At 46.9% G+C, this 24,131-nt stretch overlaps 1 protein-coding gene across 11 annotated transcripts in view; it reads left to right on the top strand.

The window, feature by feature from the left end:
• Positions 1 to 23,850, top strand: part of FXYD6 (FXYD domain containing ion transport regulator 6) — a 39,974-nt gene extending 16,124 nt beyond the window's left edge. For 2 of the 11 annotated variants that reach the window (XM_025355534.1, XM_025355532.1), the window contains exons 2-8: positions 18,042 to 18,104; positions 18,768 to 18,806; positions 18,930 to 19,004; positions 19,612 to 19,648; positions 20,442 to 20,491; positions 20,993 to 21,042; positions 22,546 to 23,850. In XM_025355534.1, the coding sequence (XP_025211319.1) occupies positions 18,047 to 18,104; positions 18,768 to 18,806; positions 18,930 to 19,004; positions 19,612 to 19,648; positions 20,442 to 20,491; positions 20,993 to 21,021 (288 nt within the window). In that variant the 5' untranslated portion in view covers positions 18,042 to 18,046 and the 3' untranslated portion in view covers positions 21,022 to 21,042; positions 22,546 to 23,850. Of the gene's footprint in view, positions 1 to 3,076; positions 3,153 to 16,588; positions 16,690 to 18,041; positions 18,105 to 18,767; positions 18,807 to 18,929; positions 19,005 to 19,611; positions 19,649 to 20,441; positions 20,574 to 20,992; positions 21,043 to 22,545 lie in introns of all 11 variants that reach the window. The other 9 variants (XM_025355535.1, XM_025355533.1, XM_025355536.1 and 6 more) reach the window with 9 other exon arrangements.
• Positions 23,851 to 24,131: the final 281 nt, after the last annotated feature.

The following is a 24,131-nucleotide window of genomic DNA, read 5'->3' as shown; positions in this document are numbered from 1 at the left end:
GGAACACTGGAGCCTGGGGCACAGCTAGGAAGCTTTCCGGGCCCCTCCTCCCTGCCTCTCTCCCCTGCCAGCTCTGTACCTGTCAGCTGCTGGCCGACTTCTCCCCCGACAGACTCCTCCTCCTCCCATCCAGCAGGATGCTGAGGTCTTTTCTGCTGTGTCTTTTAGCTACAGGGGAGAAGCTGAGATTGGCAGGCTCCTGTAGACCAGCAGGGTTGGAGTAGGGGCGGAGCAGGCTCTCTTCCAAAAGGGGATGCCATTCACAGAAGAGGGGACTGATGTGGGCACAAAGACCACCTCATCAGACGCTCACTGCTCCCGAGATGCATGCTTTTACCCCCGTCTTGCAGTTACAGAAGCCAAGACTCTGAAAAGCCAAGTAATGTTCCCGAGACCACAGAGCCACGAGTGGCAGAGAGGAGGGAGAGCTGAGTGCTCAGAGCAAGGACCCTGGAGCCAGGTTGCTTGGGATTTAATCTAGGCTCTACTACTTTCTAGCTCTGGAATTTTGGGCAGGTTACTTAACCTTTCTGGCCTCAGTCTGCCCATCTGTGTAAAGGGAATGATCATAATAATAGCTACTTCTTAGGACTAGGGTAGAATGAGTTATATACGTAAACCATTTAGAACAACACTTGGCATGGCATGAGCACCTTATGAATGTTACATATTGTTATCAGAGTGTTTTACAGTTTACAAAGAACCTTCACATGTATTATCTCACTTGACCCTGATCATAGCCTTGGAAAGTGGACAAGGGAATGGACTGACAGATACTGCACTGATTCTGTGCTGCCTACACCCAATGCGCTCACCCTCGGCCTAATCAGCTGCAGGGTTCTGCAACCTGTTTTAAAAAATCCCCCACCCGAATAAACAGCTCTCTGTCCAACAAGGGAGTATCAGTGCTTTCTCAGGGGTGAGCTGGCAGGATTGTACATTCTGCTGTCTCTCTAGCACATGAATATGTGTGAAGCTAGAGATGCTGGGAGCTTGGTTGGTAAATGTTCATCCAGAGGTGGGAGCCCCTGCGTTGTGACTCTCTGCAGAACTGGTTGGACTCTCTCGGGTAGTTGTGTCTTGCGGCCTCAGCCTGCAATGACTGGGATGGGAATGAGAAAACAGGGTGGCAGCTACCTAGGGAAGCTGGGCCCTTCAAAGAACCACAGTGCAGGTGGTCCCTCATGGCTCTTTGCCCCCAACTGGATGTGATCCCTTGCTGTGAGGTGGGACCCGAGGGCTGGAGTTTGGGGCTGGCTCTGGGATCGAAGGAAACCCATTCATAGCAGGAAAGCTCCCTGCCCTCCACCAACAGCCAGGCAGACAGAGCAGGGCTGAAGTCCAGAATCCTGCACTTACTCTCCAGGGCACCTCTCTTTCCCTGCCTCAGTTTCTTTCCCTGTAAAATGCGTTTGACGATAACAAAAGACCTTCGGCAGACGTGAAGCCCAACTCCTCACTCTCTCACACAGCAGAGCAAGCGGGTGATGAGAACAGGCCTTTCCCATGACCCCAGCTGTGCGGTGAGGGTGAGCTTGGTGCAGGTGGCTATTGCCATAGCGTAGATCTGAGTGTAGTGTATGACCAGACTAAGGATGAAAACAGGGAAGCCCCGGACTGAAAATGATCACAGACAGACTGGTCAGATGTACTGGGAGAGAGGTGGACTCTTTCTATTCCTAAGACCTTAGCAAGTCTCACTGGGAGGAAAACAGGGGGAGGGCAGTCTGATTGATTTGTGCTAAGCAAGAGCTTTTGGAGACAAGGGACTGGCTCCGTAGGCTGTTTAAGGCCTCCTTAGGTCTTGGATTTCATGAAAGGGCCACAGGTGCACATTACCAGTGTGCATATACCATCGGGTTATGTTTAAGGATGAAGTGAGAATAAATATTTAAATCACTAAGAATAGTGCCTGGCCTGTATAGTTTGTCGTGATTGTAATTATTACCTCTTGTATCCAGTACAGACCCCCAGACTGGGCCTCAAGTGTGGGTTTTCATCTCAGAATTTTTAGTTCCTCTTAGTTTCTTCTGTGGCATCCGTAGAAGGGCTCCTATGATGCAGGCGGACCTCTGTGTCCAGCCTTCTGGTTCAAGGCCGCTGCCTTGGGAGTGTGCAGTGTGAGTCAGAGGTGGGCTTTGTAAAGGCACAAGGAGCTCCAACCCTGGACCTCCCTCCTCAGGGGATTCACATTCACCACCCAGTGGCTCCACAGTGTCCTGCCAAACTGGGTGTGGCTGGACTTGGGGTTGGGACACACTGGCTTGGGGCGGGAGTCTTGCACAGTGCTAGGAGGCAGGAGCTGTATCTCGTAGCCCCATGAGCAAACGGACTTTTGAGCAGCCTCCCAGAAGGGGTTGAAATTGATGCAGAATTGGCCGGGTGTGGTGGCTCACATCTGCAATCCCAGCACTTTGGGAGGCTGAGGTGGGCGGATCACCGGAGGTCAGGAGTTGGAGACTACCCTGGCCAATATGGCGAAACTCCGTCTCTACTAAAAATACAAAAATTAGCTGGGTGTGGTGGCTCGCACCTGTAGTCCCAGCTACTCAGGAGGCAGGAGAATCGCGTGAGCCTGGGAGGAGGAGGTTGCAGTGAGCTGAGATCACACCACTGCACTCTAGCCTGGGACAGAGCGAGACCGTCAAAAAGAAAGAAAGAAAGAAAGAGAGAGAGAGAGGGAGGGAGGGAGGGAGGGAGGAAGGAAGGAAGGAAGGAAGGAAGGGAGAAAGGAAGGAACTGAAGCAGAATCGACCCTCCGTTTTACAAAAACAGAGGATGAACCTGGGCCTTGGCTCTGGGTCCCTGTGGCTTGGGAACTTTGACAGGAGAGTGTTTAGGGCACAGAGTTGGGGGTGTGAGGCTGAGTGTGGTCCTTACCCCTGTTTCCAAGCTGGTGGTCACATGGGACCCAAGGTGAGGGGAGAAAGCAGCCCTGACATGGAGAGGGAGTGAGGGGTGCCAGGCTCAGCCAGGAGGGACCCTGGGAAAGCCCCCTGGAGCTCTGCTGGACATACATCCCCCGAGTGGATGATGACTGTCCTTTTGTCCTTCATTTTCCTTTTAATCCTGCAAGAGAACTTCAGCCAGAGCATCTGAGATGGGAAGCAGAAAAAGGATGGGCAGTTAGGAGAGGAAAAGCACAGCTGTGTGTGAGTAGGGAGGTATTTTGGTTGGATGCCAAGGGTACCTGGATGCCCCAGCCTGGATGGGAAGTAGGGAGACGCTGGAGTGGGGCTGGGGTGGGGTGCCAGGGAAGATCAAGGAGAAGAATATCCAGCCTCTCTAGTACTGAGGCCTCTCTGGGATTCTTTATCATTTGTCTGAAAGCATTATGAGGCTTCAATTCCCATAAAAATAAAACACATTCCAAAGCCAAGCCCAGGGTTTGGGCATTCTCTGCTGGTTTGTACTGACCACTCCCCCAAGTCCCATTCATGAGCATGGAGAATAGAGAACTGACGGTAAGGCTGATAGAGTGCAGGCACGGCCCTTTCATGGAAACAGAGGGCTAAGGAGGCCTTAAAAAGCCTTCAGAGCCAGTCCTTTATCTCCATGAGGTCTTGCTTAGCACAAATAGATCAGACCACTCTCCCCGTTTTCCTCCTAGACAGTAAGACTTGCTAAGGTCTTAGGAATATAAAGATTCCTGGGCTGGTTGTGGTGGCTCATGCCTGTAATTCCAGCACTTTGGGAGGCTGAGGTGGGCGGATCATGAGGTCAAGAGATCGAGACCATCTTGGCCAACATGGTGAAACCCCGCCTCCACTAAAAATACAAAAATTAGCTGGGCGTGGTGTCACGTGCCTGTAATCCCAGCTACTCGGGAGGCTGAGACAGGAGAATAGCTTGAACCTGGGAGGTGGAGGTTGCAGTAAGCCAAGATCGTGCCACTGCACTCCAGCCTGGGCTACAGAGCGAGACTCCGTCTCAAAAAAAAAAAAAAAAATTCCACCTCTTTCCCAGTACATCTGACCAGTTTGTCTGTGATAATTTTCAGTCTGGGACCTCTCTGTTTTCATTCTTAATCTGACCTTACGCAATGCAGATCCATGCTGCAGCACTAGCCACCTGCGCCAAACTCACCACATCACCTGGGGATAATGGGAAAGACCTGTTCTCATCACCTGTTTGCTGTCCTGTGTGAGAGAGTGAGCAGTTGGGTCCCATGCCTCCAGAAGACCCGTTCTAGACATGATTCCATCCCTTGCCTTCCCTGAAGCCAGCACCGTCCCCTCCCATCTCCAGTCCACAGTTGTTTTTCAATCCAAGGAGGCTGTCAGTGGCTTCCCTCCTGCCCTCTCATGTCCCTGGCCACCCCATTCCTGCAGGGCCTCGCCTTCTTCCCTGGCTCCAGCCGGGCTGCCCCACTTCCCTTTGGCATTGCTCAGCCTTCCTTTCCTGTGTTCCTCCTGGCCGCTGCTCTGCCAGCCCTGTCCTGCCCACCTCCCAATCCCAGCACATCAAAACAGCAGTCAGGAGTGGGAGGTGTATGTTCTGAGCCCTGCCCCGCCCCTGAATAACTGGATGAATCAGATACCTCATCTCTCTTTGGGCCCCAATGTTCACAAATAAAAAGCAGGAGCCCAATCACTGTAACCGACTGTGATGAATTGTGTGATGCTAACTCCAGCTGGTAGACCTCACATCTTGGTTATACTCAATATATACACAGTCGAATCTTTTTTTAATAGACTTCTTGTTTGCAAAGATCTAGATACGTCATAGGCTAAATCATAGCCCTTCGCATATAATAATAGTCTAGGATAACCAGTTAGACTAAACTGTGGGGCCTAGGCATTCTGCGACCCCATCAAAGGCCCCATTCTGGGATGATCTGTCTGAAGTGAGACCTCATCTTTCTTTGGGGCATCCTGCTAAGACCCAGGCCCGATGACCCCTCAGGGCTTGTCATCCGTGGGCTGAGCCTGCAGGAAGGCAAGCAGGTGGGATGCCAGGGGAGGCGAGTGAAGCTTCAGGAGCAGGGGGAGGGAGGGATGAGGGTGAGATAATGAAGTTTCACTGTAATTTGGAGCCTCTGCATTTTCAAGGGAGGTTGTTTCTGAGTTATTTTCACAATGGAACTGGGTATTCTGATCTACCTCACTGCTGTGTGGAATCAAAAATAATAGAGCATGTTGCTATATCATCAACTAGTGGCTTCTCTTTCTGAGCAGTTTTTACCCAGCAATTAAATGAAATTATGTGACTCAGTATGGGAAGATAATTGCCGGAGAAACTCTTCTGATTGCTTTCTCCCGCACATGCAGCCAGCAGCCAAGCAGGAGGATCAGAGAGGAAAATTAACATGGAAGTGCTGCTGCCACCCGAAACCTCAGCTGCTTGCCAATGTGGAGATAAACGAGAGCATGGAAAGGAGAGGAAAAATGAGCGGAAATGGAATTTGTTCTCATAATACACTCTAGAGGAGGCAGCAACATGTGATTGGTTCCATTCTCCAGATGGGGAGAGTGATCCAAATGGTCTAGAGGGGAAGAGTTGGGCAGCAGGAGAGTGATGCAGCCAGGGAGTCCCCCACTCCAGCAGTGATGATTTCTCAGGGCCCCTTTGCCGGCGAGCCAGGTCCTCAGGCCCCCAGGCAAAGGTCCAGGGCCCAGTGCCCATGCAGCAGTGCACGCCCTGTTCCTGTGCCCTCTCCACTCACTTCAGCCTTGGATCTCCCTCCCCCAGTGACTCCTCCTTCCTCTCTTCCATCTACTCCTTAGACGCTCTCGCCCGGAACTGAGATTTATCATTGCCAAGCCTCTTATCCTCCCCACCCCAGCCAGCCTCCAGCAGCCCGGCTTCCTCCCTGGAAGGAGGGAGAAAGGAATGTGTGGTCACTGGGAGGGTGGGAGGTGCGGAGGGGTGGTATATGAGACGGAAGGGAAGCCAAGCTGGGTGCAGCAGTGAGACAAAGGCATTCTGTGGCCCTTCAAAGGTTCTGTGTGTGTACTTGGCCACTCCACTCAGGGGCAGCGCCAACAGTATCACCGATGAGATTTTTAAAAATGGGTTTAGGGCCCACCCCCCCCCCCCGCCCCCATGGGGGCCCATGCTGAGGTGTGGTTGATGTAGCCCAGGCTGGGACAGCAGCTTGGAGGAGTAGAGAATTGGTCACTTTTCAAATTTGTGACAGTATTTCTTTTCACACTGTAACTTGATCAGAAATATTTTCTTTAGAATACAAAGGCAGGTCTTAACTCTTTAGCTTGGCACTCAAGAGCCTCTGCAATCTGATTCCAACCCTCTTATCTGAGTTCTCACCACCTACCCCGTCATGCTTTACTCCAACTGGGTTGTTCACTGTTTTGGAAGGTATCTTACACTAGAAATGGCAGCTACTTGGTAGGTTGCTGTCACAGCTCCCTCACAGGCAATGCAGACATTACTGGTGGATGAAGGCCATCTCCTGTTGGACCTCATTTGGGGAAGCCACTTTGGACGGCTACTATGGAATGAAATGCCTTAAGGCGAAACTTGAACTGATCTTGAACTTGAACTGTATCTCATTTGTTTTTCCTACTTCCTGTTTCCCCTCTCACTGCTTTTGCTCATGCTGTCTTCTCTGCCGGAATGGGTTTCCTCTACTCTCTCCCTCCCCTTGTCTATCAAAATCCTACCCTGCTCTTAAGGTTCAGCTGGAATGTCAGTTCCTTCATAGAAACTTCCCTGGCTCCCTGTTGAGCTCTCTGCTCCCCCTTCTCTCTGTCTTTCTGGACTATTGTTGCATGGCGTCTCTACCTCTTGGGAAGTTCTCTTCATATTTGCTGATGGATCAGAGCCCTTTGCCGCCAAATCCTACCTCTCCTTGGTAGCTGAGGCTGTATCTTGTTCACCTACTTATCCTTTGCAGATACCATAATAGTATGGTCCTTTCTAGCAGTTCAGTGTTTACTTGTATAATGGATTTGAACCTGAGAATCAATGGAGGTGATTGTTGGAGTTTGAAAGGAAGGCACAGCAGCAACCTGAACTGCTGCCCATTGTGCCTGGTGGCGCAGAGCCGTTGACATGTGCTTTCCCTATTCCCAGGGGGCAGGAGGAGCCCTATTGCCAACACCACAGGCCCTCTTCCGGCTAGAGCTGGTCAAGAGGACACTATGGGAAGCCTGGTCCATTTGTCCCTCCCTCTGTTGCCTCACATCCAATATTCACACCATGGCCCCCAAGATTTGAAGACCTTAATGTGTTGTTTCATCTTCCACATCTTGACTCCAGTCTCACTCCTCACTGGCTGAGCAAGGAGCAGGTGTAATTTGGAGATGGGGCTTGGGCTAGGAAGTAGCAGTAAAGTGGAGAAAGAAAGAGAGAAGGAGAGAGGGAGGGAGATGTTTTACAAATAGCAGATGCTCAAAACTTACTTTATTTCATACTTTGATTGAAGATATTTTAGGACTGTATGACTGCCTGAATCATAAGGGGACTTTCCATTATAAAATAATTAATCCCAGGTTTATTATTACACAGCTTGGTTTAAAGAAGGAATGAAAATCATCCAATCATAAGTCACCATTACTCTCCCCACACCAAACACTACCAAAAAGACAAAACAAAACAAAAATCCCATGAGATAACTGGGCCAGGCATGGTGGCTCATGCCTGAAATCCCAACACTTCAGGAGGCTGAGCCAGAAAGATCACATGAGGTCAGAAGTTCGAGACCCAGCCTGGCCAACATGGTGAAACCCTGTCTCTACTAAAAATACAAAAGTTAGCTGGGCATGGTGGCGCGTGCTTGTAGTTCCAGCTACTAGGGAGGCCGAGGCAGGAGGATCACTTGAACTCGGGAGGTGGAGGTTGCAATGGGCCGAGATTGTGCCACTATACTCCAGCCTGAGCGACACAGTGAGACTCTATCTCAAACAAAACAAAACAAAACAAAAACTAGCACTGGAGTATGTGAAGCATAGCCAGAACTTAAGCCATAGTTGCACTTAGAGTGAACACTCGTTGACATTATTGCATTCTGTAGGCTAATCAGCATTGAGCCCATCTAGGTTGGGAAGCCAAACCTGAGACTACCTGCATGAAGCCGAGAACCATTGAGAGGGACTAAAGTGATCTCAGGTTGGTATCTGCTGGCCCCAGGCTGCCCCCAGCCATGAAAAAGCAAAACAAATGCTCTCTGAAAGAAAGTGCCCCATTTTAGGACTGTCAGTTTCCCACAGATTAAAATGTAGCAAACATGAGCTCACAATCAAATATATTACCAAACACAAGAAAAAACAAGTCACTGTCATTGAGAGGCACAGAAACAAAATGTAGATTTTGACCCCCAAGGATTTAAGAGTTTGGAATTATCAGATGCAGAATATAAAACAACTGTAAGAAATGTTAAAATAATAAGAGATGAGAACACAAAATGAGTGAACAACAAAGACTAACACAAATGACCAGGCAATTTCAAAAAGAACCAGATAGAACCTTTAGAAATTAATAATATGATCATTGAAACACAAAAGTAAATGAATGGGTTACGCAGCAAATAAATACAGTTAAAAAGGAAGTCAGAAAATGGAAAACTAATATGAAATAATTACCTGGAATGTAGCACAGAGAAACAAGGAAGTGGAAAATATGAAAGAGCAGTTAAGTGATATGGAGACTAGAATGAGGATGTCTAACCTGCTTCTAGTCACAGTCTCAGAAAGAGAAAATGGGAAGAATGGAGGAGAGGCCATATTTGAAGAGATAATGGCGTAAAATTTTTCATAACAATGAAAAGGATGAACCTATAGGTAAAGGACTTTCAAGTCTGATGAAATCCACAACAATCAGTTCTATGTTGTGTTTCAGACTTGCAATGAAACTCACAACAGCAAACACACATACACACACGCAAATAAAATAAAAGGAGGCAGAGAAGAAAGACAGGACATCTATAAAGGAATGATGATATAAGCAGCAGACTTCTCAACAGCAATCATGGAAGCCAGATGGCAGTGGAATAACATCTTAAAAGTGCAGAGCAAAAATAATTATCAGCCTAGAATTGTGTACATAGCCAAACTACCTTTCAAGGATAGGATTGTATTAGTTTTCTACTGCTACATAACAAATGATCACAGACCCAGCAGCTTAAAGCAACACATATTTATTATGTCGTGGCTTCTTTAGGTCAGAGGTCTGGCACAGCTTAGCTGAATTTTCTGCTTCAGCATCACACCGAGCTACAGTCTAGGTGCTGGCTAAGGTTGTGGTCTGATAAGAGAATTGACTGGGGAAAGATCTGCCTCCAGACTCCCTCAGGTTGCTGGCAGTATTCATCTCCTTGTGGCAGAAGAACTGAGGTTCCCATCTTCTTGCTGGCTTCTGGCCAGGGGCAGCTGTCAGCTGCTAGAGGCTTCCCACAATTCCTTATCCTGTGCTCCTCTCCGTAGCCTGTCTCATGACATAGCAGCTTGCTTTTTCAAGCCAGCAAAGGAGAAAATTCTCTAGCTCCAGCCTGCAAGATTGAGGCTTATATGATACAATATCATCATCTGAGAGCTGTCCTTTTGCCACTTTTGCCACATTCTGTTGGTTAGAAGTATGTTGCAGCTCCTGCCAGTATTCAAAGGAAAGAGATTACTCAAAGCCTTCAAAGCTGGAATGACTGGGGATCGCCTTAGGGTCTCTTGCCACAAAGGTGAAATGAAAACATTTCCAAATAAACAGAAACAGAGTTTCTGACTAACAGATCTTCATTAAAGAAAATTTTGAAAGATGTTCTTCAGGAATAAAGAAAATGGCTTCAAGGATGACTAACATTCAAAAACAATGGTGAGCAAATGAGTACATATGTTGTAAATTCATTATCTGTTGCTGCATAGCAAATTACTTCCAAACTCAGCAGCCTAAAATAGCAAATGTTTGATATTTCACACAGTTTCTGAGGGTACAGAATCAGGGAGAATCTTCACTGGGTTGTTCTGGCTCAAGGTCTTTCATGAAGCCAGAAGATCTGTTTCCGAGCTCACTTATGTGGTTCATGGCAGGCTGTATTTCCTAGCAGTCTTTCGGAGTGAGGCCCCCACATGGGCCTCTCCACAGGAGTGCCTGAATATCCTTAAGACATGGCAGCTAGCTTGACTCAGAACAAGCAATCTGAGAGAGAGAGAGAGAGAGAGAGAGAGGGGCTGTGTTGTTTTTTATAACCTCATATTGAAAGTGACATACCATAACTTCTGCATATTTTACTGGTATACAGACCAACCCTGGTGCAACGTGGGAGGGGACTGTACAAGGATCTGGATACCAGGAGACACTGGGAGCTATCTTGCAGGCTGGTTACTACACACATGGTTGAATCCAAGCAAACAGTTTTCATGAAGTACAAATATTAGTATCTATTTTATAGAATTTTAAAAAGAACTGAAATATTGTCCAATAATAGCATATGTATCAGGAATGGGGTGATTTGTATTTTTGTGTTTTCAGGGAGGGTATTCTGCCTAATAACTACTATAGGTATTAACTCTGAATTTTTTTACATTGAATACACATGGAAAAATTAAAAAGATAACCACTAAAAGGTTAAAATAGTTTCTATAATTTCTAAACCGTAGAGGGAGAAAAGCAATAAGAAAAAAAAGCAAACTAGGCTAGGGGCAGTGGCTCATGTCTGTAATCCCAGTACTTTGGGAGGCCAAGGCGGGCAGATCGCCTGAGCCCAGGAGTTCAAGACCAGCCTAGGTAACATAGTGAGACCCGCCCCCCCACTGCCAAAATAAAAATAAAAATAACTAATCCAAAAAAAAGAAAGAGCAGGGAAAGAAAAAGAAACAAGCACATTCCCGCAGGGAAAAAACAGATGGCAGAAAGCAGGCCAAATATATCAATAGTCACAATAAGTAAATTAAATGGAGTAAACTTGACAATTAATACAGAAAGCTTGACAATACAGAATTTTTCAAAGATCCAGCTCTTTGCTGTTTATGAGATGCACACACAACACATAAGGACACAGAAAGGTAGAGAGTAACATGGAATTTAAGGCAGGGAGGATCACTACATAATTCTAAAAGACCCAACCCACAGGACAGTAACAGTTTTAAACTATCTATTGTCTAAGAGACATGTTATCGGCCAGCTTCAGGTCTGTTCTGCCCATGCTCAGTAAATCTCAGTAAATCAATCACTGTGACACAGATTTTGCAAAAGAGAAAAGATTTATTCAGAAGGCCACCAAGCAAGGAGGCAGGAGAACAGCTCTCAAATCCGCCTCTCCAAAGATAAGGCTTAGGGATATTTACTGGTAAGGGAAGTGGGGTGGTGTGAGGCATAGGGAAAGGTGATTGGCAGTGGGGAAGAATGAAACGGCAGATTCATTCTGAGCAAGCGTAGTCAGGGTTCGTGGCATTCCATAGGACATATGTGCAGGAAATGGTGGCGTTAGTATGACCTGAGGGTGGAGTTTTTAGCCCTCTGATGTCAAAAGGCTACCCTTTGGGGCACTTGCACACGTCCAGTGGAAGGGTGAGTGGTCTCATCCTGTTTGAACAGGACCGGAGCTAGCCCAAATTCCTGAAAAACAACTGAAGTAACCATTACCAGGGTGGCCTATGAATGTTATCTATAAAGTAACCAGTGAAGGTTAAGTTTCAGCATTCAGTGGCAAGGCCTTCAGCTACCACGGCCTTCAGCTTCATGGAAAAAGGGAAAAAAAATAAAATAACAAAAAGCAAGCAACCAAAAGCAAGCAGTGCAGGCAGACCTGATCAGATTAACCCCTTGGTTTTAAAATATGGGGATACATTTATAAATGCTGCCACTTAGCTGTAGATTTTAAAGTGCCGATCTTGATTTTTGGTAGGTGAAACAGTCAAAAAAGAAAAAAAGAAAAAGAAATTTAAACACAGTTGATAATCTTAATTTATAAGCATATAGAACTTTCTTCCCAACCATGAAGGAATTCACAATTTTCCAAGCATACATGGAAAATAATTCTTTTAATAACTGACCGTGTACCAGGTCATAAAGCAAGTCTCAGTACGTTTCAAGGCATCTGTACATCATACAGACCATGTTTTCTGACCTTGGTGCACTTAAGCTAGAAGTCAATAACAAAAGCAAATAAAAATCACTGTGTATTTGGATATTTAAAACACATACTTCTTTTTTTTTTATTCTACTTTAAGTTCTAGGGTACATGTGCACAACGTGCAGGTTTGTTACATATGTATACATGTGCCATGTTGGTGTGCTGCACCCATTAACTCGTCGTTTACATTGGGTGTATCTCCTAATGCTCTCCTTCCCCCGCCCTCCCCACAATAGGACCTGGTGTAAAACACATACTTCTTAATGCATAGGTAAAGTAAGAAATTGTAATGGAAGTTTAAAGTATATTGAGAACTAAACAACAATCCAACCTTGATGGAGTACTTTCACCCCATTATAGAAGCTTTGAAGTGTGGTTTTTCATTATTGTTTAGTTCTTAGTATTATACTTTAAAAGCACTTAGAGGGAACATTGCAGTCTTAAATGCTTATATTGGAAAATAAGAAAAGCTAAATATTAATGAACTAGGTATCCAACATAACAAGATAAACATAAAAAAGAACAATAGAAGAAACCCAAAGATCGTATAAGGGCAGAATCAAGAAAATTTTAAAACATACAATAAAAATAATTAATAAAACCAAGAGTTGGTTTCTCTGAAAAAACTAATAGCATCGTTAAACCTCTGGTGAAACTGACCGAGGAGAAAGGGAGTTGTCACAAGTAACATCAGGAATGAAAAAAACGGGCATAACTTTATGGCAATACATTTGAAAGCAGAAGAGGGAAAATGCCTTTAAAAATTATAACTCGCTAAATTCATTAAAGAAGAAATAGGTATCTGGAGAGTGCCATAACCATTAATTAATTGAATGGGCCATTTAAGATCTTCCCACAAAGAAAATCCCAAGCCTAGATGATTTTACAGGTTAGTTCCACCAAACACTCAAAGAACAGATTATTCGAATCATCTGCAAACTCTTCCAGGGAACTAGCAGGAGAGTGGATACTTGTTTTGTGAGGCCAGTACTGCCATCCCCAAACCAGGCAAGGTTAATACAATAAAATAAAAACTGCAGACCAATCTCACTCATGCACATAGATGCAAAAATCCTAAACAAAATGTCATTAAGCCAAATCCATCTGTTTATTAAAAAAAAAAATTGGTTTCATCTCAGAAATGCAGGGATGATTTAACACTTGATAATCCATACATATAATTTACTTCACTGGTAGATTTAAGGACAAAAACCATAGAAATAGAACACTCGTTTATAATTAACATAAAACAGAAACATCTTGGAAACCAGGATTAAAGGGGAACTTTCAAAGCATTAGAAAAACTCCATTTAAAATCAGTAGTAAGACTGTGTGTGAGTGTGTACGTGTTGTGTGCATGTGTGTTTGCTATTGTTTCTATTCTGCATTTCACTGGAATTCCTACCCGGTCCACTAAGACAAGAAATAGAAATAAACGGTGTGAGAATTAGAAAGAAGGAACAATATCATTTAAAGATGATATATCTACAGAGAAAACCCAAAGGCATCTCTAGGTAAGTTATTACAAATAATTCGAGAGTTTAACAAGATTATTGGGTTTAAGATCAATATGTAAAAATCAGTTGCTTTTCTCTCTACCAGCAAAAATTAGAGAACACACACAAGGTGACATTTAAAGCAGCAATAAAAATGATAAGGCACTTAGGAATGAATCCAACAGAAAGTGTGCAACACCTATATGAAAGCATTTATGGAACTTTATTGAAAAGGACCTAAAGAAATCAAAAGATTTATTTATAGACAGGAGACTCAAGATCAGAAATATGTCATTTCTCCCCAGGTTGTTCTATAGATAGATCCATTGCAGTTCCCATGAAAATCCTAACAGTTTTGGATGAATTTGAAAAGCTAATTCTGAAATTCAGGACCAAAAAACCAAGAGTAATGAAGACATTCCTGAAGAAAGAGGAGGAGAGGGAAGAGGAGAAAAAAAGATGGGAGCTTCTCTTACAATGTGGCAAGATTACTGTGAAGCTGTCATAACTGAAACACAGCAGTTTTAATGCAGTACAGACAAATTGACCAATAGACCCAAAGAGAAAGCCCAGAAACGGATGCACACCAAATAGAAATCAGATATGTGACAAAGGTGGTAGAGCACATCATGAGGAAAAGGGGAGGCAGTCTGCCACTGAAACCAGGTTACAGTACCAGGTATCAGCATGGGAGAAAGTAAAACTAGACTCCTACCTCACACCATACACAAGCATCAGTTCTGGATGTCAAGTAGATTTAAATGTAAAAGACAAAGCTTTAGGGGTTTTAGAAGAAAACTCTGATCTCAGGGTGAAAAAAGATGTCTTAAGACACAAAAATCACAGCATTCAATTATGTTAGAATTAAGAAATTATGTTCAACAGAAGACAATTTTTAAAAGTGAAAAAATAAGCCACCAACTGGAAGGAGATATTTGCCATACTTAATGACAAAGGTTTAGTATTCAGAATAAGAAATTAACAACAAAAATAATGTCAACTCACTTGAAAATGGGCAAACGACATGAAAAACATATCATTGATGAAGAAACAGGAATGACAAACATGGAGCCCAACTCTATTACAATGTAATCTCATTAAAACCATCTTTTACCTCTAGATTGGCAAAAATGAAAATATCTGACAACAGAAAATATCCACAACAGGTTGTAGAGCTATGGGGACAGTGATATGCAGCTGGTAGGATATTATCATGGAGATGACTGCTGTGGAGGACAATTTTAAATCATTGTGTAAAGTGGACAGTTTGTATACTATACAACCCAATGAATGACTTCAGTCCTAGGCTTATGTCTAGGACGTAACTATTCAAACTGCCAAGTGTGACCCATTAAGGAGCGTTGAAATATTTTTTGTAAAGAAACAGAATAAAATAGAAAATAAAGTATCTCATTCATACTAAATATTATTTTGTGATAATTGCTTCTGGTACACATCAATATGTGTTAGTGCTGGGTTGCAATGTAGAATGTATTTCTTACAGGAGTGGTGATCAAAGAATCGAAAAACTGTTTCCTCAGAATTATTGCATGTGTGCCTGAGCAGTATACACAAAAATGTCCACAACTCCATTGTTTGCAATAGCATAAAATTGAGGGGAAAAAAACACACATCCATTAGCAGGAGACTAGAGTGATACATGATCATTTACCTGCACAATGGAATATTACACCACACTGAAAATGAATGCACTATAGCTAAATGTAACAGTGTCAGTGACCCATAGAGGCATAATGTTGAACAGAAAAAGCAAGTTTCAAAAGACTATAAACATGATATTATAATTATGAAGTTCAAAAAAGCTACACTAAACAACATAATATTTAGATATATGTACGTGTTAAATATATTTTTAAAACGAAGAGCAAGGTGAATAACCATACAGTGGAATATTATTCAGCCATAAAGAGAAATAAAATACAAATACATGCTACAATGTAGATGCACCTGACAACATTCTGCTAACTTGAAAGCCAGACACGGAAGTCCATGTATTTTATTATTTCATTTATGTGAAATGTCCAGAATGGGCAAACCCATTGAGACAAAAAGTAGATGAATGGTATCAGGGTCGAAGGGAAGGGGAGTTGGGGGTGACTGCCAATGGATACAAGTTTCTTCTTGGGATGATGAAATGTCTTGGAACCTGAGATTGGTCACGAACGCACAACTTTGTGAATGTTCTAAAAATCACTGAATTGTACAGTTTAAAATGGCAAACTTCCTGGTGTGTGAATTGTATATTTTAAATTATGAAAAGAACACTTACTATGAGATCTATCCTCTTAACATATCTTGAAGTGTGCAATTCAATATTGTTAATTATGCTGTACAGTGTTATACAGCAAATCTGTAGCACTTACTCATTTTTCATAACTGAAATTTTGTATCTGTTGATTGGCAACTTTTTAAAAGAAGAGCAAGGGAATGATTAAAAATACATATTTTCAGCCAGGCGTGGTGGCTCACGCCTGTAATTCCAGCGTTTTGGGAGGCCGAGGTGGGTGGATCTCCTGAGGTCAGAAGTTCGAGCCTAACCAACATGGTGAAACCCTGTCTCTACTAAAAACACAAAAAATTAGCTGGATGTGGTGGTATGTGCCTGTAATCCCAACTCCTTGGGAGGCAGAGGAATGAGAATTGTTTGAACCCAGGAGGTGGAAGTTGCAGTGAGCCAAGATCGCACCATTGCATTCTAGCCTGGGCGACAGAGGGATACTCAGTCTCAAAATAAACAAAATAAATAAATAAATACATAAATAAAATTAAAAAATATATATTTTCGGGATACTGGCCACCTCTGGGAGAGAGGCAGGGGGATAGGGTGGAGGGAAATAGAGGTCACTGCAGCAGTCTTTGTAAAGCTCCATTTCCTAAGCTGCTGGTTATTGGTGTTTCTATTATTGCTATGCCTCATTATATGTGTGTGTTACATATATTTTTATACATATAAAATACAGTGTAGCATTCAAAGGAAATACAAATGTGAAATGAGATAGCATTAAAAGCAAATTACCGCCTTTTGATAAAGGCTTTTTGAATCAAGGTTTGGGCCTTGACGTGGCTATGGATGCAGTCGTTCTGACCCCTGGTGGCCGAGAGGTGAAGTGCAGTGGTGGCTGCTTGCTCAAGGCCAGGGGGAGGTAGGTAGTGACCGTGCTGGGGGCAATCAGGGTCCTGGACTGGGTGGATGTCCAGGGGTTCAGGCCACTGCCAGTTTCACCCCACATGGAAAACAGACCCAGCCTTGGGATTTCCTGGTTCAGCAAAAGCCTCTCTCTCCTCTCTGGCTCTTAACCATGCTCCTGAAGTGTGTCCTGCCATTGAAATCTATCCCTGGGTGCCACCTCTTGGCCCTGCCTCCTGCTTCCACCAGGATAGCCCACCTGGGGCCATCCACCCAGAGACCAGGACTGATGAGCTCCTGAGGAGAGATCTCCGCATCCTCTGGGGAAGCAGAGGCTGGGGTGCTGAGGCTTATAGAACCAGCCTTCAAACTCCTTTTATTGAATCAAACCATCTTTCTGGAGGATTCTGAACCAAAGCCTGTGGGAAGAGCTGACTTGGGCACTTTTGAGGTGTGATGTGAGGGGTACCTGAAGGAGGGCTGTCAGTGCTTAAGGGCCCAGGAAACCGCAAGTCTCCTCCCCACCTAGCTGGCTAGACTAGAGGGACATTGGTTTACTGGCCCCATTTAATCTGATATTAAGAGACATTTCTGACAGAGTATTGGCTGTCAGAATGAACTAGAGATGGCGACAGAAGGCCTTAATGAAATAAAGATGGCCACAGAAGGGTTGCCTGTAGAGAAGGACACAGATGAGATACCAAAGTCACGTCCCACAGGCAGTGTGGTGGGGGAGTTACTATGCTGGGTTAGGATCTAGGCCCTGCTACTCACTCTGGTGCCTGTCAGCCTCATTAAGCTTCAGGTTCTCAGCCTGCATTAGTTGTAGCGATTGCTAATTGTACTAACTCAATTGTGCCAATTGAATTAATAGATGCAGAGCATTCTCTAAGAGTCCAAGACATGTCAACTGGTGGTGGCTCACGCCTGTAATCCCAGCACTTTGGGAGGCTGAGGCAGGTGGACCACGTGAGGTCAGGAGTTCGAAACCAGTCTGGCCAACATGATGAAACCCCGTCTCTACTAAAAATACCAAACATTAGCCTGGCATGGTGGCACATGCCTCTAATGCCAGCTACTCAGGAGGCTAAGGCAGGAGAATCGCCCGAACCTGGGAGGCAGAGGTTGCAGTGAGCCAAGATCGAGCCACTGCACTCCAGCCTGGGCAAGAGAGTGAGACTGTCTCAAAAAAAAAAAAAAAAAAAAAAAGAAAAAGTCACCTGCTTGTGCTTAGGTTGTTTGAACCCTCGTCAAGTCATGAGTGCAGAGTAAAGCTGGGGATATGACTTGGTCCCTGGTCAGGCTGATGCCTGAAGCTGATGAATGGAGGCTTCTTAGCCGGAGAATCATTTTTTCCTCCCTCTGTCCCCAGACGCCATGGAGTTGGTGCTGGTCTTCCTCTGCAGCCTGCTGGCCCCCATGGTCCTGGCCAGTGGTAAGTACCCCTCTGGGACCTGGCTGTGACAAGATGATAATCCTGTCCAGCCCTCTCTACTGGAAGGTTCTGGGCCCCTTGGAACATTAGGGCTGGGGGACTCTCAGGTTCTTCATGTCTGGTCACGGACCTCTCCCTTCAGTCAGCAGAGGAAGTCGTGGAGGCAGCAGCTATTTATTCACAGACCTCAACACAGCCTGCCCCCTTGCCCCCTCAGGGTCCCGCAGGGCATGGTGTTTAAGCCCCGCAAGCTCACCGGGCCTCTGCGGTCTTGTGGCCTGAATCCTGGGAGTCAGACCTGCACGTCAGTCTCTAGACCATAATTAGCCAGTGTTGGCCTCATGCAAGTCACACGTCCTTCCTTGGTCTCAGTTTCTCCGTATGTCACAAGAGGAAAATTGACAAAAAGGGGCAATGAATGTGGATGTTGCATGACTCGGAGCCTCACTGAGGCTCAATGCCTTCATTGCCCTTGGCCCTCAGGTTCCCCTAACCCCCTAACTGGCAGGCCTGCCCTACTGTGCACCTCTAGGCATCTCTGCTTAATGGGCCTTGCTTCTCCGGAATCCCTTTGTGAAGACGGAGGTCTGTGAGGCAAGGTTAGCTATTTGGGAGCCGGGTTGTGTAGCTTTCTTTCTCTTGACCAACTGTTTGTTTTTGCAGCAGCTGAGAAGGAGAAGGAAATGGACCCTTTTCATTATGGTGAGCAGTGGGGACCCTGGGTGCAGGGGTCAGGGGGATGCAGCCCTGCCTGGCAGGAGGGATGGGGGGAACAGACACCGTCTCCCTGGCCCCTTCCTCTCTCACCCTTGGTTCCTTTGGCAGATTACCAGACCCTGAGGATTGGGGGACTGGTGTTCGCTGTGGTCCTCTTCTCGGTTGGGATCCTCCTTATCCTAAGTAAGTTGGTTCTTTTGCTCACTCTGTAAGAGCAATGACTGAGGCTGCTAAGCAGGTGGGGGCAGTGTGAGAGCCTGGTTGGTCCATCTCCTGGAGAGGAAAGGAGGCTGCCTGTCCTCCATGTTATCTTCACGACCCAATAGAGTGTACTGGGCACATAGTAAGTGCTCAGTGAAACACTGAAGCGGGAACAAAGAAAATGTCATATGACAATGAGCACAGATAGGAACCGGTAGGGAGGCTTCCCAGTGCTGTGTCTATAGGGCATGAGTGGGGCAGTCATGGAGGAAGGAGACAGGCACTGCCCTAGTGTGCGAGGGATGTGCCCCTGAGTTTGTTGTTCCCACGTGAGCCTGATCTGCACAGATCCCTCTTGACTCACATGATCAAGAGGGCTGTGGGGCTGTAGCCATTCCAGCTGTGGAGTGTATTTCCTTTGCCCCAGAAGAAGCTACCCCATCTGAGGGCCACTGTGTGCAGCTGTGCAAACTGTGCACTGCGCAGGTCTAGGGGGTGCCGTTTACATAGTCCCACAACCTGCACAGACCCTTGGCCCTGCTATGGCCAAGCCAGGAGCATGACCTTGGATGGTTTCTTTGCTTTTCAGGTCGCAGGTGCAAGTGCAGTTTCAATCAGAAGCCCCGGTAAGGATGCTGTGGCAGTGGACACTGGGGTGATACTAGGTGGGACAGGAAGGGACCCCTGGTGTGTGACCCCCCAAATGGGCATTCTCTTGGATTCTTGTCTCAGAGGCAGAATGTGTGTGTTGGGGCATAGGGCTGGGAGTTTGGGGACTGCCAGGTAGACTCTGGGGCAAAGGAGAGGTCCAAACATTGACGGTCAGCCCATCCTGTCTCTTCTGATATATGTGGGGGAGGGGAAGTGGACAAGAAAGTACTGGAACCTTTTCTGGAGGCCCTTGGGACAGTTGAGCTTGGGAGAAGGGAAGCAGAGGGCTTCCTGGCCTCTCTTGGTGCCCAGGTCCTCTCTACAGGACCTGCGACACAGTCCCCGCTTGTCACCTGTTCATGAGGCTCTTTGAGCTGAACAGACACTTGGACCTTCTTTCTACTCCCACACAGAGGTCATACCCCATTAATTTACTACAATAGCCAAGGGTAGCTTGGACCCCAGAAGTCCAAAGCCTGTGACAGGACACACCCAAGGCCCCATGTGGCCTTAGGCTCCCCTTCCCGTGACTTGGTAGAAGTCGAGGGCTGACATTGAAGAGTGCCTGTAAGTTCCCTCCGAGTCTGATCCTTCAGTCCAGACCTCTCCCTCTGCCCCATGCACCCCACAGCAGAGTGAGCTCCAGCCCCTCAGGGAACTGGGAGGAGCCTGACCACAGGCGGCTGTGCCCCAGTGAGGAGCAGAGCGACGCTCTCTGGGTCTGCCCTGGAGATCTCTGACAGGGCTGTGCTTCTCCTTCTCCTGCAGGGCCCCAGGAGACGAGGAAGCCCAGGTGGAGAACCTCATCACTGCCAATGGTAACTGTCCGTGACCACCTGCCCAGATGGAAAAGATGGAACAGAGGGACCCCTCTGTGGCCCAGGAAGGGACTGTTGCCAGGTGCATGGCCTCGCTAGAGTCAGCCAGACATGCTCCCGCAGTGCCAGGAGAGGGAGTCTCCAGGGCCTCTGCAGCATTGCCCCCTCACTCCACCAAACAGGCTACTACTAGTGTCACCTGCTATTTACAGAGCATCTGCTTGTGCCAGGCACAGACCCCATATCATTTAATGTGCACACAGCCCCGTGAGATAGGCATCACTGTCCTCATTTTATAACCGAGGGACTCAGAGAGGTTACCAGGTTCCTGTAAGCAGCAAGTAGCAGGGCCAGGATTCACCCTAGATCGTTCTGACTCGAAATCCCATGGCTGTCACCTCTTTGCTCCCCCAGAGTCAGGCATAGACACGGCTGCTGTTGGGGGTGGCCCACTGGGGTGAGGAGTCTATATACTATCATCCATTCTGATTTTCTTTCCAGCAACAGAGCCCCAGAAAGCAGAGAACTGAAGTGCAGCCGTCAGGGGGAAGGTGAGATGCTCACTGCCTGGATCGGCCTCTGTCACCATCACCGTCTGCATCAGGGCCTGGACAGGAGTTCAGGCAGGAAGGATGGGGCTAGCTTTTGCAGTGGGCACAGCTTTTACTATGGGCCCTGCCCTGAGGAGCCTTCAGGAGTCTGAAAGGGGCTGTGAGAGAGACCAGGACCAGAAACACCCAAGGTGTCCCACACATGTGCATGCAAACAGCAGGAAACGGGGCTTCCACACAGCCCAAAGGCCGAGCGCATAGGGCATCATCCCAGCTGCCACATGGGGAGAATTAAGAGTTAGTGAAATGCTGCTAATCACAAAGTGGCATAAAGATAACGGCTTTCCGTGCTGATTCAGAAAGTACTTTAGGGCCACTTTTTTTTTAAAACACCTTATTATGAAACTTCCCAACCCCACCCAAAAGTAGAGCAAGTAATATATGATCCTTCCCTCTCCACATTTCGGGGCACTGATTTTAGCATCTACTTCCATTGTTCACCGTAGGGGTCACAGGAGAGTAATAACTGGCAAATGCTGTACGGTTTTCAGAGTGCAGCCACACACACAGACTCACTCGAGTCTGCCAGAAACAGAGGATGGGACAAGTGGGGTTTAGCCCATTTTATAGATGAAACCAATGTCAGAGGGAACAGCCCCATGGAGAGTGACAGACCGGACTGTGAACTCAGGCCTTCGTGGCTGTAGTTCAGCGCCACTGCTCCCCTCCGTCCTGTGTGTCTTGCTTTATGACATGCCCTGGAATATCCTAAGGGAAAAGGTTTGTCTTTTGTCAGCTCACTTCTGCCTTTTTCCCCCCCCCCCCATACAAATAAGGCATCATAGAAAGGTATATAAGTTTATCTTAGATTGTAAGTTAAAAGAGGTTTCTGGATGATGAAGTGCCCGACACACCAGCTTCTACTGTGGTCATAACAGTGCAGTGCCTGTGCAGCATTTAAATTCTTTCGTAAGTGCTTTTGCATCTTCACAGCAGCCCGTGATGGGCAGAGCTCATTACTCCCGTCTTCTGGATGGGGCTCTCGAAGGCAAGTGATCACCCTAAGTGTGAATGGACGAAGATCCTGACCTAGGAGGCAGGTGCCCTTCCTGGTAGCTTGGGGTCCTGTCTATTTCATCACAGACTGAGAATCTATGGGAAGACTCAGAGGAGGCAGCCTGGAAATGAAATGTCTTTTCGTTTTTTTTCAAACTAGTTCTTTCTCAGAAACCTTTTATCCTAAGGCTCAGGACTGTGAGCAACCACTGGGGAGGCCCTGGGTTTAACAATTTCCTTTCCATGTCCACCAGGCTCCAGCCCATCTGGGAGAGGCTTCCTCTGAGGTTCACCCCTCCCCTGTGTCTTCGTCTCCTTTCTCTGTGTCTCAGAAAGGCTGTCATACCAGGAAGTTCAGTGGGCAAGTGCTCAAGGAAGGGAGAGAAGCAGATAAGGATACCAGAGGCGAGCTAAAGTGTTTTTAATTTAAATTCTCCTCCTCCTCAGCCTCCGGAACCTGAAGGTGGCTGCTTGAACCTTTGGATGCAAATGTCGATGCTTAAGAAAACCGGCCACTTCAGCAACAGCCCTTTCCCCAGGAGAAGCCAAGAACTTGTGTGTCCCCCACCCTCCTATCCCCTCTAACACCATTCCTCCACCTGATGATGCAACTAACACTTGCCTCCCCACTGCAGCCTGCGGTCCTGCCCACCTCCTGTGATGTATCTGTGTGTATGTGTGTGAGTGTGTGTGTTTGCTGACTGGTCTTCGTGGCTACTTGTTCGTGGACGGTATTGTGTTTGTTAGTGAACTGTGGACTTGCTTTCCCGGGCAGGGGCTGAGCCACATGGCCATCTGCTCCTCCCTGCCCCTGTAGCCCTCCATCACCTCCTGCTTCTAGGAGGCTGCTTGTTCCCCGAGACCAGCCCCCTCCCCTGATTTAGGGAAGCGTAGGGTAAGAGCACGGGCAGTGGTCTTCAATTGTCTTGGGACCTGGGAAGGTTTGCAGCACTTTGTCATCATTCTTCATGGACTCCTTTCACTCATTTAACAAAAACCTTGCTTCCTTATCCCACCTGACCCCAGTCTGAAGGTCTCTTAGCAATTGGAGATACAAAGCAAGGAGCTGGTGAGCCCAGCGTTGACTTCAGGCAGGCTATGTCCTTCCATGGTCAATTTCTTCCCTGGGGCTTCCACAAGGAGTCCCCATCTGCCCCGCCCCTTCACAGAGCCCCCGGAGATTCCAGGCCCAGGGCTTCTACTCTGCCCCTGGGGAATGTGTCCCCTGCATATCTTCTCAGCAATAACCCCATGGGCTCTGGGACCCTACCCCTTCCAACCTTCCCTGCTTCTGAGACTTCAATCTACAGCTCAGCTCAGCTCATCCAGACGCAGACTCCAGTCCCTGCCGTTGGGTCTCTGGCAGGCAATAGCTGAAGGACTCCTGTTCCGTTGGGGCCAGCACATTGGGATGGGTGGAGGGAGAGTAGAGGCCTTTGCTTCTCTGCCCACGTCCCCTTAGATGGGCAGCAGAGGCAACTCGCGCATCCTTCGCTCTGCCTGTCGGCAGTCAGAGCGGCGAGCGAGGTGGGTTGGAGACTCGGCAGGCTCCGTGCAGCCCTTGGGAACAGTGAGAGGTTGAAGATCATAACAAGAGTGGGAACTCAACCCACATCTTGCCCCTCCTGTCCTCTGTGTTCTCGTGGAAACCAACCAAACCGTGCGCTGTGACCCATTGCTGTTCTCTGTATCGTGATCTATCCGCTCAACAACGACAGAAAAAAGGAATAAAATATCCTTTATTTCCTAGTGGCTCAGAGGTGCTTTCCTTTCTGTGAAAGAACTTGAGTGTTTGTAGGGCCTGTGGAACTTAATGGGCCAGAGGGAGTCTGTCCGTGGTCAGAGGGAGGAAGCAAGGACTGGAGAGCCAGCCAGGCAGGCACAGAGCCCTTCAGCGGCTGTCACTGTTGCCTCCTCCTCGCTTCTCTTCCCTCCCTTTCCTTTTCTTCCTTCACTTTCCTCCTCTCCTGCTCAACCCTTCCTCCCCGCACCTTCCCACCCTTTCTCTTCCTCCCTCCCTCTCTCCCACCTTC

This window comes from Theropithecus gelada, chromosome 14 (assembly GCF_003255815.1).
Source record: "Theropithecus gelada isolate Dixy chromosome 14, Tgel_1.0, whole genome shotgun sequence".
NCBI lineage: Eukaryota > Metazoa > Chordata > Mammalia > Primates > Cercopithecidae > Theropithecus > Theropithecus gelada.
The sequence above is the reverse complement of the archived record's forward strand: the minus strand, read 5'-3'. Positions and strand labels throughout refer to the sequence as shown.